General features: G+C 36.4%; 1 protein-coding gene across 1 annotated transcript in view; it reads right to left on the bottom strand.

Annotated features, from left to right (window-relative positions):
- Nucleotides 1–16,728, bottom strand: part of Kitlg (KIT ligand) — a 78,504-nt gene that overhangs the window by 31,955 nt on the left and 29,821 nt on the right. The window contains exons 2-3 of the mRNA XM_013018847.1: nt 10,704–10,817; nt 2,310–2,372 (exon numbers count right to left, since the gene is read on the bottom strand). Of these exons, the coding sequence (XP_012874301.1) occupies nt 2,310–2,372; nt 10,704–10,817 (177 nt within the window). The remainder of the gene's footprint in view (nt 1–2,309; nt 2,373–10,703; nt 10,818–16,728) is intronic.

The raw sequence follows: 16,728 nt of genomic DNA on the forward strand, positions 1-16,728 counted from the left end.
CTAACACATTTATAAGATTATTTCTTTGTTGCTTTGTATGTCCCTCCCCCACAGTATAACCCCTGCTTTCACTGTATTTGATGTTGGTATAATTTGTGAAGGGGAAGGGAAAAAACAAATCATTTAAATAGGCATACAGGTGGACCCATCGCAACAATGAGATGTACAAGTCGTTATGTCGAAAATGAACTTTACAACTGTGGTGTGGGGGATGGGGGACCATGAGGAGGATTGGGTGGGGGGGGCGGGGGGGAGAAGGGATGGGAAGGGGAAACAAAGGAGGAGGCTATAATGCTTGATAAGAAATGTACTCATTATCTTGCCCATGTAATTGTAACCCCTCTGTACAGTATTTTCACAATAAAAATAAATAAATAAATAAAATAAAAGATATTAAAGAACACACACGTACACACACACACACACACACAAGAATCAGATGGCCTAGGAGTTTCTTTTGAAGACTGTCATTTTCTACTTATATAAACCTTGGGCAAAATTTTGATGTACTGTAAATCTCCATGTGACCATTGTAAAATAAGAATAAAAATAGCTAACTTACCTAATTCACAGGCTATTCCTAATTCACTCAATTCGAGGGGAGGGAAAATACATGAAATAATTTTGCAAATGGAAAAGTGTTATAAAAAAAAGGCCATGTAATTTCCCTTTCCCCTAGTTATCATGAAAATTTAAAAGTTTATTACAGCATTGAATAAATGATGTGTGAGCATGTATTTCTGAATGTATTCCAGCTAAGTGTTGGCTCTTCTGTTTCTCTTAACCAAATACTTGCTGACTGAGTATCAAATTTAATCACTCCTTCAATTTTCATCACTGCTGTTATAAATTTACACTTCTGTTTCCAGACATGGACCTAGGCTTTAAGGTGACCACTGCAACATGAAGATACATCTCAGGTAGTTCATGCTAAAATGCTTACTAATTACATGAAATATACCCTGGTCAGTCTCTTGAAACAGCACTGAAATAAAAGCCTGTTAGGCTTTTTGTAATCTTTGAAAGGCATTATACAGAGCACAGTGATGTGATTGGTAGATCTGCAAAACATTACTCAAAAATCTAAAACCATCTGTACAAAGTTGATCAGTATTAAGTACTTTGAAGATACTGTCAACCTTGAGAGTTGCAGAGATGAAAAGTTCCATGGTTTTTAATTTAATCTAAAGAATACAATATTTAAAATGGATCAATCTAGAACAAAATGTCATAAGTATGATGCAAAACATAGGCAACTTGCACAGTGGGTATCCACAGTATCATAACATTAATACTACATTTTAAATATGAAAATTGGATATCTTACATACAAGGGCAAGCTCTGCAGTACAACTATAAGATCATTTAGAGCTACAGTGCACCTGTCTGCCATACACACTCCAAGGGGTTCTGTCCACAGCCCAGCATCTGAAAACATGAAATATAAAACTTCTGGCTCTCAATAACTATAACAACTAAGAAACAAAGTGGGGAGTCAGGGAAGGAAAATACATAAAAGCTTTGGTTTGGGGCAACTATTGTACAATGACAAGGTTTGATAAGCCCCATGGTAAGTACACACATACATTACTCTCTCTCTCTCTCTCTCTCTCTCTCTCTTTTGGTCAGTTGTGGGGCCTGAACTCTGGGCCTGGGGGCTGTACCTCAACTCTTCAGCTCAAGGCTAGCACTCTACCACTGGAGCCACAGCACCACTTCTGGCTTTTTCTGCTTATGTGGTGCTGAGGAGTCAAACCCTGGGCCCAATGTATGCAAGGCAAGCACTCTACCACTGAGCCACCTTCCCAGCCCCCATACATTACTCTTTTCGTGTAAAATATGTCTTAGTCTATGGATTCTGATACTATGTAATGAAAAAATTTAAATTTCTTGGTTTCAGTATGAGCAATATTTGAAACCATAACCACACACTTAAAAGAACAATAATTATTTTTAAAAAATCTTCCTGGATAAGGAAAAAAAATTACAAGTGTTTTTGAGAGATGCCCGAAGACAAAAAAAAAAAGAGAAATGTTTGGATAAGTCTAAAGATAATGATCTTATTACTTTTGGGAATCTTATTTCATTTTGGCAAATGCTCATTGATAAAGTTAAGCAGTATCTCAAGCAGGAAACAAAACAAAGCAAAACAGAACAAACAAAACCTGAAACAAAATGACTTTGAATCAAATCACAAAGGTATATCTCCTTCAAATATTTACAACTAAGAAAGTTGTAGGGTAAATAATGACTAGTTCCATCTCTTCTGTGAACTACTAAAATGCAAGTTAGAAATGTAGTTAACATACCAAAACCTCCATCCCGGTGACATAGTTGAGGGTTATCATATAGTCTTTTGGAAGATTTGCAACCTACAGGGACCAAAAATAAATAAATTCTTTGAGAACATTCATATACATTAATTAATCATTTTACTTATTCTCTTTTTCTGTCATCAAAGGCACCCTCCAACAAATAAAGTGATGATACAAAATTTTAGAATTCTAAATTCAGTTGTGGCTGGATAAGTACAATCTATCAAGTTTTGAAACATGGTATGAATTTCAACATCCATCTGTAGTCATGGAATTCCCTTCCAAGACTATTTATTCTCCAACTTGTTTCTGCATAGAGTTAGTAATAATGTACGCCTTTCTTGTCAATGATCTTAAAATACAGACTTTAAAATAACATGTTGGCATTAACAGGGAATCTCAAAGAAATGTAAGCTCTCAGACTAGATTGAATCTTGGTTAGCAAGGCAGTGATTTTCATTGATAACTGGAGAACTGTTTATCCTAAGTTACTGGACCCTCAAAAGAATATAGCTACTTGTAAGATGGTACTATTTGTAAGATGGGTACTGTTAAGTTTTGCAATGTACCTTAACCCACTTACCTTATGCTGGACACTTGAGAAAGCTCAAATGTTTGCCAGTTTCTTTTAAAACATTAAGAAATGTCTGACTTCAGTTATTCTGGAATAAGTGAGTAAGCAGTGGATATAGAACCAAGGAGTTTGGAACCAATCTAAACTCTTTGCATCTGGGTTTCCCTACTTTGTAAGATGAAGATACAGTTCCCTATGTCAAACAATTAGTTAATAGTGAATTGAATACACCAACATGTTGCAAATATTCAATTTATGTTCTTTATTGTGAACTATACAGACCTGTGATTTCAATGCCTAAAATCTCTTCATCCAGTCTCTTAAAAACTTCAACTTCCCTAAAGAAAGCTGAGGTCATGGCATGCTTGCAGGCCTAAATCATCTCCATAAGCCTTCCATAATGGAAGCCACACGTTGCTTCTTGGTCTTGCCAATAGCTTTTAGAGCAGGACAGAGACTTGGTCAGAAAAGACATCAGGAAAAGGCATTAGTAGTCAGAGGTGAGCTGAGATAGTAATGGTGTCCCTCTATACTCCTGCCATCCTCCTAAGTGGTATCACTTCACATTCATCTCAGACTTGAGCTGACAAAACTTACCTAGGTTTTCCTTCCTCGTTCTAGATCATGACAAAATAGTTAGTATGTCCAAAATTATCAAATATTTAAGTTAGTAATAAGCCTAAGCAATCCTCAATATATATTGACATATATAAATATGCCAACATATATTTATATATTCATATATAGGTCCTAAATTGAGATACACACACACACACACACACACACACACACACACACACACACACACACACGACATTGGTTCAAAGAAGCCAAATTTTACAAGAATATCTGAACAGAATACTGAAATTGCCACACTTTATTAGAGGGATATATTTCTACATTAAGCTGACTTACTAAATTTCTAGTGGGACTGAAAAATAATACTATTTTTGAAAACTACTTTAGAACCCTCATGGGATATAGCTTATTAATCTCTCATAAATGAGGACAGGAGGGAGGCTCAGAAAGGTTCACTGGCATCTGCAGTATCATAAGCATTCAGATAACTACTATAGGTAGGAAGCAAACTCTGGCTCTGGGCTGGTGTTTTGCCCTGTTAACTCCAAAACAGTCTCTCTCTTAATAGCTTCCTTTCCAATTACATTTTGGAGAGAACTTAGAGAGTGAAATTATATGTAGTTATAGCCACTTCAAAATTATTTTATGACCTTCTAAGCACTTATAGGACTACTGAATGCATTCAGAAAGCACAAATAATCTTGCAATACCTCCAGTGTCATTGGTGTATATGAGTTGTTACGGAAGTTTTATGAGTAGAGAGACTGTGGGCCTGGAATATAAACATCCCTTAGAGGTACGGATTGATGCTGAGGCCAACAACACAGATTTTGGAGATAAATTGCATAAATTGGGTCCTAACCCCGCCCCTGCTAACTCAGTTCTTATGCAAGTTAACTTTAACTTCTACTTGTGGGAAATGGAAATTAGAGCTGGTTTGATAAGGACTCAATAATTCATGGGAAATACTAAGTGTTAGGGCCTGATATGAATGGATCTGAATTTCTATGATTATTAAATGCATCAAAGTGAAGCTTTCTAAAGAGAGAAAAATCATAGGAAAAAGTAATTTACAGCTCATGTTGTATCAGAGAGACCAAACAGGTAAGTTGTAAGAATGTCAGGAAAGCCATGTCATGAAGGCTGAGCGCTATGGCGGTGCAGACAGTGGAAGGAAAAAATGGAAGGAACAGTTTCACCACTAAACCCTACTGTGGACTTAGGTCTATCATGTTATCTCTCTGGACCATGCCTGTAAATTAAGGGGAATAAACTGGATAATTATAAAAGATTCACTCTGGCTTAGCTGTTTCCTGAGAACAGGTATGTAACAGCATAGTTATCCATGACAGCAAATTTACACTGACTGATCTGAAAGACTACATTGAGCGGAAGAAAGAACAGAGAGAGAAAGAGGGTTGGAAAATGGAATCTGTTGAAAATCAGGAACTAGTGTAGATTCTAAAGTGTTATCTTACTGGTACATTTAAATACCCATGTAACTAATGGTACACATTTTGTTAACAAATCTGTTTTACTAAGGTAAGTTTCGGGGGTGGGGGACTTCAATTTAATTGATGGGAAATTTTACTGAAGTTCAAGGACATTAGAATTATAGAAGATTATAGAATGACACTGTAAAACAAGGCAATAATGCCAGGCTGTTTGTGGGTTTGCTCTCTTCTTTGGATGTTTTGAGGACTGGCCATACTCAGTAACACTGGGGGAAAACACTGCATAGAGAACAGTGTTCAGAAATGCTGGAAACTCAAGCCAAGAAAAAAAATCTTGGTGAACCAAACTTGCACTGACTGCAAACCATACCCTGCAGGTATTGGGGCTGGGGTGGGAGGGCAGGGGGGAAGGAGGAGGAAAAGGAACTCAAAGTCAGAACACTTAACTCCTCTCTAGGAACTTTTGGATCCCACGAACAAAATGTCACTGAGCTCCCTAAATCTCAAAAAACATTAAAATTTTTATTTTATTGTAAAGATGCTGTACAAAGGGGTTACAGTTACAAAATACATCTTTTTATAACTTAGTTTGGGGTATTTATTTTTGGGGAGTCCGGTTGTGGGGCCTGAACTGTGGGCCTGGGCGCTGTCCCTCAGCTCTTCAGCTCAGGGCTAGCCCTCTACTACTTGAGCCACAGCGCCACTTCCAGCTTTTTTCTTTTTGCTTATGTGGTGCTGAGGAATTGAACCCAGGGCCTCATGCATGCAAGGCAAGTGCTCAACCACTGAGCCACCTTTCCAGCCCCAAGTTTGGGGTATTTTGACATTAGCAACAGGAAACAGACTCAGACATATAATTTACATCTTATGATGTAAATTATATGTAAGTAGCACCAACTGAGCTTCTATAATGTGAAAGCTTCCCAAGATAAAACAAAGTAAGGTAACTGCTACACAAGAAATGAAATTCAATTGACTACTCTGGTAAGTATAAACTATAACTGAAGTTTTCATCTCTGGTTGTTGAGAAGACACTCAGTATTATGAACCGATTTCTTCTGTTCCAAAGATAGAGTTATGGGTTCAAACAATCCCTCAATGTGTTCCACCTGGTGCCCACGTACTCATACCATAGCCATGGATTTAAAAGCCAGGGAGCATAAGATACGACACCTAATTGGTTTATTCTGTGAAACAAGAACACTGTTTGTTAAGTAAGACATTTTTGGTAATGTTCAAGATACCTGGACAGCTTTCATTTTATTTTTTAACTGAAATTTTACTTTTAATAAAGCTCTGTCCTTTATTTAAATGCTTCATTTCAAAATTTAAATTAAAGAATATCAACCAACTACAAAGGGGAAAAATTAAAAGTCTATTATAAACTATTGAAAAAGAATTATTTTAAAAATATTCATTTATCAAACAATTGCTCTTCAAGGTCCAACAACCTTTGTGGGACTTCTTTTAAAGAGAAGGTGGGCATGGGTAATTGATCCAGAAAAAGGAGGTTTAGAGGCTGCAGACCTTCACTTTAAATCAGTGGTAATTCAAATAGGAAAGAGGAATGAAATCAGGATTTATCAAAATTGTCCATTGAAAGTGTTCACATCTGTTATCTGATGATATAGTCATCACTTCTGATTATGACCATCCCAAGGGTCATGCATTGCTATAACCAATTTAGGATAAGGATCTACTACAGATTAGGAAAACCTTGAACCTCTTTGTGATGACCTTGGAAAGGAAGTCATTTCACTTTCACTAGATGAGGAAGGGACAGCAATCAATTACAATTAAAAAATGTTTTGAGAAGGATGTAACAGCTAAGGATAATTTTTTTCAAAAACAAGGAAGTGGGCTGGGAAGGTGGCTCAGTGGTAGAGTGCTTGCCTTTAACACATGAGGCCCTGGGTTCGATTCCTCAGTACCACATAACCAGAAAAAGCCAGAAGTGGCACTGTGGCTCAAGTGGTAGAGGCTAGTCTTGAGTTGAAGAGCTAAGGAACAACACACAGGCCCAGAGTTCAGGCCCATGACCAACAAAAACAAAACAAAACAAAAAACAAGGAAGTTACATTTAATTAAATTGCTGCAATGAAAGAAAACCCTATCATAAATGAAAGGAAGAACTACTGAGGAAAACTAAGTTGAACTTCTCCAATATTTGATTCCTTCTCACATAAATACTAGACAAGCATTAATAGCTGTATCCTCACTATCCATGGATAATTGTAAGTTTGATTCATCCTCTTCTCAGATACTTGACTCTTTCCCTAGGTAGAGCTGGGTTTGCCATTTAAAACAAGTCTTGCAACATTTTTTAGAGACAAAGCAAAATGTTCTGCAAATAGATGAACTATTATGCTAAGTAAACATGCCAGAAGGATTTCAAATAAAAACCATGGGGACCACAAGGGCAGTACAAAATGTCCAAGAAGAATATTTTAAAAAAATGTAAAGCCATAAATCATGTGATTCAGTGGCATGGGAATCTCATCGAGGCACAAAGTCAAGATTTGGGCACACAGTGCAAATTGCTACCTAACACAGGGGCAGAACTGGTACATATAAAAGCACAGGGATGATCTCAGCTGGAGAAATGACTGTGAGCACAAAGCAAAACGAATTATCAGCTCACTTTCTCCATTTCAGATAAAATATAGCAAGGTTATGTCTGTCAGGTAAAATCCTCTTTTCTATATAATCGATTTAAATGGGGGCATTACTGGTTGATTCCAAGAGGCGAGACCTGAAGAAATACTATGAAATAAAAATACTTTAAAGCTGGGAAGGACTTCAAAGCTCTCTAAATAATTCTTCTCTTATGTAAGGTCAGAGACTTCGCTGAGAAATGGTGAAAGCTATGCATTCTCTCCTCAGAAATGGACACAATGGACTTTAGGCACAATTCAGCATGTCATGGGCAAGTGTTTGAAGTTTACAAGTTCTTGGTAAAGAACTATTGATCATATCCATGTTCCTCCTTTCAAAAACCAGGAAACTGAATCCCCCAAAAGGCTCAGTAATCTGTCTGAGGTCAGTCAGTCAGGAAATAATACAGCTGGTGTTCAAACAACCAAGTGACCCTGGCTTCTGTCAAGAAGCTTTGACCTACCATTCTTTAGAGAGATGTTGAGGCTCTCTCCCATAAATCCAACAGATGTGTGTGGTGTTTGAATTAGTAAAGTTAATGAGTTAGAATAGTTAGAAGAGTTAATAGTTAGCTTCATTTCAAACATGAACAACAAAGATAAAACCCACTACAAGCATATGGCCTAAGAGGTTCTAGAACTTCAAAGCAAATTACTGTTTTGTGTGATTTTAGTCTTAAGCACTGAGGTTCCTACAGCTCATCTCTACAAACTGAGGTTTGGTATTTTTCACAGTGGAGCCCTCACAACTGTACCTTAAATAAGCTTAGATGATCTCCAACCAAGCCTGGTAAAGCAATAGCTTTCAAGCATTCCTTCTCAAGCTTAAATCCAAAGCCAAGACTCATTTGGAAACTCAGATATATAAACAAAAGCCAAAGGGCTTTTGCTGGATTCCAGAAGCCAGTTTGAAACCACTACTCCTCAAGACACAGAACTGTAATGGAGTAGGAGCTGGGTCTTACCACTCTTGGCTTTATGTATCTTCAAAAGACTTTATTTAGGTTGTCTCTAATTTCCATCTCCAGTATCCTGTGATCCTACAAATGTCATCAGGGCTACTAACAGGATAAATGTGGCCAAAATGTGGAAGACAGTAGAGTCCAGATTCCATTTCATATTTACAATGACTCTATAAAATTAAATACTATTAATCTACTGTAACCAATAAAGGAACAGGCCCAAAGAGATTATAAGATAGTAACTGGTTAAAAAAAAGTTAATAGGTACTTTTTCTTATTTATCTACATGACAAAATTGTGAAGTAAGAACTGAAATTTAGAAAGATACTTTCTTAGCCAAGGTCAAAGAGCTGGGTTTTTAACTGCAATATCTCAGATTCAAAAACTCCATTATTTTAATCCATATGTATAACAGCACGGATTGGATGCCAATGTTATATGATGAAATCTTTTAAATGCCATCTGTTTATGTGTTATCTGTTTGTTGTTGTGATATATATTTGTATTTAGGAGGCTTTTCTCTAAGACTAGATAATGAACATTCTAAGCTCAGAGATTGTTTCATAATTTTCTATTTCTTCCTCTACAAAATACAAGCTATGGAAGTCTTTATTCAAGTATAAGTGATTTTTGTGGCCCTACCAGTTATTAACTTCACTTTTTTTCAAGCTTCTTATTTTAAAAATTTTATCCAAAGAAAGCATATTAATTTCACATAGAGAAATTCTTGAGACAATCGTTGGAAGGAGAAAAACCTCTTTCTCTCAGATTAGTGCCCTTAGTATGAAGAACTATATCCTACTGTCAATATTAATAAATATTCCTTCTGGGTATACTTTATTTTTAAATTTTTATTAATGTTTCATTCTTACTGTATTAGCTGTTCGGTAACAGGCTGATTACAAGCAGATGGTTAAAGACAAGAACAGAAAATTTTGGAAAGTGCTTATAATAATTATGCCACTTGAAAATATTGGTTTAACATTTCACAGGAAATGGTATTTATTAAGTCATATTCCTTCAACACTCCGGAAAGAATAACACCTACAATGAATTTCTCTTAAATGCCATATACAATATGGATACAATATACATAGCCTGCAGTACGATATATTATCAGTTTCCATCCACGTTTCAATGCCCATCTATTTGAAATCCATTCTCTAGGACCAGCACACTTCCCCCAGCCCATTTCTAACTCCCAAGGTTTTATGTGTGTGTGTGTGTGTGTGTGTGTGTCTGTGTCCAGGAGAGCCTTAACTTCCCAGTGACTCATTTTAATAAGACTTTGGAGTTTGTATTAACCTGACATTGTTATGAGTCTATTCAAAATGAATATAAAAAGCCAGAATAAGAACTGAAATTAAATTAAAGCCAAGACATATTTTGGCCTCCAAATTTATGCAGAATATAACAAGTCGCATTTCTTCCCTATTCTGCCATCACCTATAAAACTAGCCAATATTTAAATAACTGAGGATCACTTAACTGGCTACTGTGAACCTTACAAAATTTTCCTCAAACCAGGTTTGTCTTCCAATCATATACCCTAGTATGTTACATCATCCTTGGACTGTGAAAGTTGGGATGGATGCATTCCAGATGTTTTATGTTCTCTATGATTTGAATCTTCAAAGAAGCAGACAGAGAAGCTAGCAGGATGCTGGCAGTGGCCACCAGGAGCCAGGGTAAAATGGCTTTTGCTGAGAGCAGAATTCAGATGTGACAAACATGGAGGTGAGTGGGTATCACAGTTAGGAAATACATTTCTCCAAGTACATTCACTGATGAAGCAATCTCCCACCCCACTAGTGAAAGTCTTTATGCTGAGACAAAGGAGAGCCTGCCATCTCAGGTCTCCTGCTGTCAGGCTGGTAAGAAGAGTAGGAAGGTCTGGGGAGAGGACAGACACAAGAGGATCCCACTCAAGAGATACTGGGGAGCAAGCCTCCAGCCATCTCGTCCAGGCTCCATCACTGGATGAATCAGCCACTGCAGTGGAATTCAATGGGCTGACTTTACCAACCCATCCTCCATGACCTTAAATGTATGTTTGCTCTCTGGAAATCCTTCAGGATAAGTACATGATTAATTCTTTTCCTAGGACAAGAAAAAGCTAAACTTTGACTAACAGTGACAACTACTGAGAAGCAGCTCTTACTTACCAGCTTTGTGATGTCTTTTACATTATCAGTCACAGGATTCCCGCAGATCTCTTTAGTTTTGACAAGAGGATTAAATAGGAGCAGTTGAAGATAAATGCAAGTGATAATCCAAGTCTAAATAAAAACAGAGAAATTTCTTGGTGCCCATCTGCTTAAAATCTGTAATCATGCAAACAGTTCACATCTTAGGACTTAGGTAGAAATGACCAATATACGACACTTATTTTTTAAGCTAAATTTAATTAAATGCTAAGCATTCAAATTATTCTCATCAAATTAATAAAATTAAATTAAAATAACACAGTTAAAATCTTGTTTGAATTATTCTTTCAATGATATTACTGTTAACTTCTGTCGAAAGCTTTCTAGAGCCAATTTCCTAATGGCAATTAGGAGTGAACTTGTAGCAACATGTGAAAGAATTATCACTTAGAGTGCTTTCTAAAAACTAGGGAATGCATAAGATTCCTACCTTAAGGCACTAAAAGAAACCTCATTCTACTTTAAATGCAGACTCTTTGGCAAGTAGTGGCATAACCCCCACCTCCAGAGGTGCTTTAATCCAATCTACAATAGCACACCCAGCTAAAGTGAGAGAGGGGGATATATTTTTAGATCTAAGACAGAATTTAATAACCTAATTTCTGAGACAGTAAAATAATTATTATGTGCATTTTTAGTCTTTTAATAGGGAAAAATATTTCCCTAGCCAATAGGGAGGTATTTTTGAAACACACATACATACACATGCACACACACATGCACGCGTGCACACATGCACGCACACACACACACACACACACACTTCTCCCTCCATGAAAAGAATTTCTACCATGTATTATAGTTATTTTGTGCACAATTAAATTTTTTTCCTTATTAGACTATTTTATAAAAGTTTAAGAACCTGGGCATCTCATTTTAAAAATTTCAGTATCTGTATAACATGCACAAAAGAAGAGTCTTCGGTGATTATTTGCCAGATAAATTTGTGGCCAAGGTAAAAATACATTTTGATGGTCAAATACAATAGCTATTTATTGAACATGTATCATGAGTCAGGGACTGAGCTGGGTACGAGGAAAACAAAAATGATAAAGACGCCCTTGAAACTCACAGACAGGTAAATAAATAACAGCTATACTCTGTGATAAATGTTTTAAGAGCACAGAGTAGAGAGCAATTAATCAATTAAACTTAAGAGGGAAAAACCATGGCAGGATTACAGCTCCAAGCAAAGCCTGAAGGTAAAATGTAACTCTGGCTAGATAGAAGAGGACAAGAAAGAATTTTTAAGCAATGATAAGGAATGGAAATTCCAGGAAAAAAATACAGCATAAGCAAAATCATGGAAATGAGGTTTTTAAATACATAAGGTTTCATTTCATGAGCTAGCATTCAGCAGCAGCATTTTATAACTATACGAAAACCCAGATGCACAACAGCTAGAATAATTTTTGTTTATGTAGCTTGTCATATGTTAAATGGACCTAAATTATTATTTTCAATTACGATATACACATTGAGTATCACATTGGACCACATGTTGTTTATTGCTTGCTAAAGTTCTCTAACATTACAACGCTACCTCTGTGGACCTAGTGGATTATAACCTCTTATTCTTTTACCCATGTGGTCTATTTTAGCATTATTCATGCTTAATTTATAAGGTTACACTCAGAATCCTGAGAATCACAGTCCTCATTATACAATTTTGTATTAACCATGATTTTGTACAGATTAATTCATTGGGTAAAACCCTCTTTCTGGGCAATTCAAGCATACGAATTTCCCTAATAATAGTCTTTCTTCACATGTGCAAATATAATTTGTTAAATTGTGGGTTAATATTGTCATTGCTTGAAACATTTCTCAATAGCTTTCTTTTCTGCTATGACTTGAAGATCCCTATAACTGGTCAATCTTAATATTAACCATTATTAGTTGTTAATATTAACCATTATTAGTTATTATTGATATTACATTATTATCATCATTGTATCTAGAATTATGAAGGGATTTGTTCATTTCACAAACATACCACATATTATGTGCCATTCATTGCTCTAGCTGTTAGGCTACATAGTGGATAAAAAGACAAAATTCCTACCCTCATGAGGCTTATTTTCTCATGAAAAAAGATAAACCATAAACAAACACAAAACTAGGCTACATAGTATATCACAAGGTGTTCAGGGCTATGGAAAAAGTAACGAGATTCAGGTAAGGGGACTGGGATTATAATGCCTGCCTCATCTGTGAGCAGCAGTGATTTAGATTCACACTGACCCTCACACTCACAAGACACCAAAACAAATACTCAGCAGCAAGCACACTACAGCCAAATTTCATAGTGCTTTGCTTTATGCCAGCTATGACAGTCTTTATGAAGGATAGTGGCAGCGCTGCATCCATCAGTGTCAATTTTCCATCTCTGATGATTGCTAGTAACTTTTAGAAATGAAGTATTTTAAATTAAGGTGGATACTTTTCTAACTTAGACATAATGCCATTGCACACAGCATGGATTATAAGCTAGTTTAAACATAACTTTTATATACATTAAGGAAACAAGAATTGTCACATTTTATTATGATATTAGCTGTATTTCCTCCAAGGTCTGAGCCTACACTATCTCCAAGGTTGGTTTGAACTCTGAGTTTTACAAAAAAAGGCTCAGGATAGGCAAAAATAAACACGTTAAAAAAAATAAACAAGTGTGGTAGAATAGAGGTCTCCTAGCTTCCAGACTATCTATAATGTCTTCAAATTGCTACACATTTGCAATGTGTAATCCCAATGTGTGTGGCAAGGTCCGATGACAAATAGGCAGGACCATCCCTTCCTAGCAAGGCTACTTAAGTAGTTCTTAGTTCTTCAAGGGCATGTGATAAGCTCCCATTCATATTCCAGAGCAGCTACCGCCAGAACCACTAGCAGCCTCCACACTGCCTTTTTGTTGTTGCTCTGCTACCTACTAATTTCAGCTGGATTCTCTTGGTTGAGGTATAGTTATGCTGTACATATTTACCGATATTTTTTTGAAGCAAGGAAGATTACAGAAGGGATCACATCCACAAGACTCTCTGAGTTGAAAGACAAGGCCTCAGAGCTTGTCTTTACCCAGGACTACAAAGAACAGCTAGATATTTTTAATAAGATCACTGGGGGCTGACTCGTTAAGAAGGCAATATTTCATCAAAGATTAGATGCAGCTAAGAAGGTGAACCACGAAGACAGAAGTGGATGCTGCAGGCAGAAAGAAAAGCTGGTGCCAAAAGTCTCTATTTAGTGGCCATAAAGTCTATGTAAGGAAACTTCATACAAGAAGCAAGACTCTGGAGCAGCCAGTCATTTGTGTCTATGTAGAAATACCAAGAGAATTGGAGACAATGTTGTAACACTGCTAAATCACTGAACATCTACAGTAATTATTCATCTCAGACTTCTTGGAAAAAAAAAAAAGAACAGCAAGAATAAATCAGTAAGCAGAAGATGAAGTCAGATGATAGAGAGGACAGATCAGGGAGGTCCTGTAGTCCACAGATTACTTTATGACATTCATTATCAATCAAACAGGATTCATGGTAGGATTTTAAACAGAGAAGGACTATAAAGATACTTCAAAACAAATAAAATAAAACCACTCTAATTACTGTAGTAAAAACACACTGTAAGGTAACAACAGGTAGAAAAAGAAAGAGATACTAGTTCAGAAAAAAGATTATAGATGTGAATTCTGGTCATAATTTGTTAGATTCTGGACATCTGCATGGGCCAGAAAGAGTGATTTGCAAGAAAGAGTTGATAGACAACTCTAAGGATTGAGCCTAGCAGTTAAGTTTTCAGTAGGCAAGTTTTGAAATGTTTTGGTCATATCCTTGTGACTGATGCCAGATTAGGGCATTTGAAGCTGAATTTTGGAAAGGGCATGGGCTGGAGATACAAATATGAAGCTTTCGATATATACATAGCATACATAGAATTTGAAATTAAAAAAAAATAGGGAAATTACCCAAGATAGTGACTCTAAGTCCAAGGGTGGGGGGAGGAGAAGGAGGAACAAATGACTGAGCAGTTAGTTGGCTAGTCCAGGCAACAATGTTTAACAAGTCCTCATCTCAAAAACAAGCTGTAGGTAGTGGCACAGGGCAGCATTAATCTCATCTATTCAAGAGGCAGAGATAAGAAAACTACAGTCCAAGACAGACTCTGGGCAAAAAAAAAAGCTAAAGACTCTCTCGGAAAATTGGAGGAAACAGAGCTGGGGACCCAGCTCAAATGGAACATTTGTGTAGTGAGGACATGACCCTGAATTCAAACCAGAAAATCAAATACAAATTATGGCCAGCAGGTGCTGACTGTTGTCTATAATCCTGGTAACTCAAGTGGCTGAGGCAGGATGATCTCTAGGCAAGCCTAAGTAATGATACACTATCACAAAAAACAAAGCAACCACCTAATAGAGAGATCAGAATGAACTATGTCCATTAAGATGATGCCTGTGACTTCGCCACTGGATTTTGCAACAAGGAGGTCACTGGTGATATTAATAAGTCTGCATTTACTGGGGAAGGGAACATATGTGGGGGGGGAAATTAACCAAAACTAATGACTCAAACAATGAGAGTTTTATTTGAGATAGTAGAAATACTAGGATCTCTGTTTGTTTTTAGAATGATCCAGTCAGAAGAATAACTGGTGATAGAGATCAGAAGAAAAGGAAACTGCTGGAGCAACATCCTTGAGTAGACCAGAAGCAGAGGTGAGATTCAGTTCTCAAAACAGAGAGCCTGCCTTTAAACAGGCATGCAGACAGATGATCAATATTAGAAAGCACGATAGTGGAACATAGTGCAGACACAGGATTTTGTTCAGGGAAATTTCCTGAACACTGCAGTGAACAAAGCTAATTTTTTGAACACTTACCATGTGTCAAGCATCTTGGAAATCTAATAACAAGCAGAATGTATTTCTTTCACATATCCTAATTTGTAAAAATGAAGACATAAGACAGTGAGGTACAGAAGTATTTGGAGACTTCAGAGTATGTGGTATCAGGATATAAACTCAAGCTGCTAATTATAATCCTGTCCTTTAAACTTCCCCATACTGTCCCAACATTCCCAGAAATCTGTCAGATCATTTGTGAAGACTTTAATGGCATATCTCTAGAACTTTAATAATTTTGCAAATACCAAGCATATGGGGGTATGTTTGTTCCATATTCCATGCACAGCTGAATATTCTACATTATTCAGGTGATCATATTTTTTAGTATATGGCCTTTGATAGTTTCTTAAAATATATCAACACAGATTGCTAGAACAATTGCAAAATGATCACACTTGGAAAGCCTCTATCTTTTGCTGTCAGTGAAATTCACATGTCTGTAAGGATGTAATTTTGCTTATTTTTTTTAGTAATCTACTTGGTGAAGTTTAAAATTAAACCTTTACTCAAATATCAGTGAGAAAAATCTGTATTTCTTGAAGGATTTTATTTTAAAGCCATTATAAGTGAATTCATGTTTTAACATAATATTGTATATACTCTGATAGCATTAAGGCATATTTTCCCTTTGTAAAATTCAGCAATTCATTCCAGCAAAGCTAAATAATAGGACAGAGAAGCTGGTAAATTAGAAACACAGGATTCTGCACGAGAGTAGTAAAACTATTCTCAGGAAAGGGCAGAAATGCAGAACTCACTTCTTTATACAGAAAAAGTTCAACATTAACTCTTCTATAGAGAAAACTTTCTAATATATAGTTACACTCTTCTTGATTTGGTAAGCAGTGAGTAGGACTCCTAAATTTGTTTCCTTTGATGAATCAAATTCATTAAACAAGAGGAAGACATTAGTTATATCACTGTGACTATCTCCCCCAAATATAGTCATTCCTAATTACTGGACTTGTTTCAATGACTGTTTTTAAATTTTTATTTTAGATTTTCTTTGCTTTTTACCTCTGTTCTCTCCCAGGCTGTTGGGTCATTACTTACAACATATCTTTATTGTCAGCAT

Source organism: Dipodomys ordii, unplaced genomic scaffold, assembly GCF_000151885.1.
Source record: "Dipodomys ordii isolate 6190 unplaced genomic scaffold, Dord_2.0 Scaffold3, whole genome shotgun sequence".
NCBI lineage: Eukaryota > Metazoa > Chordata > Mammalia > Rodentia > Heteromyidae > Dipodomys > Dipodomys ordii.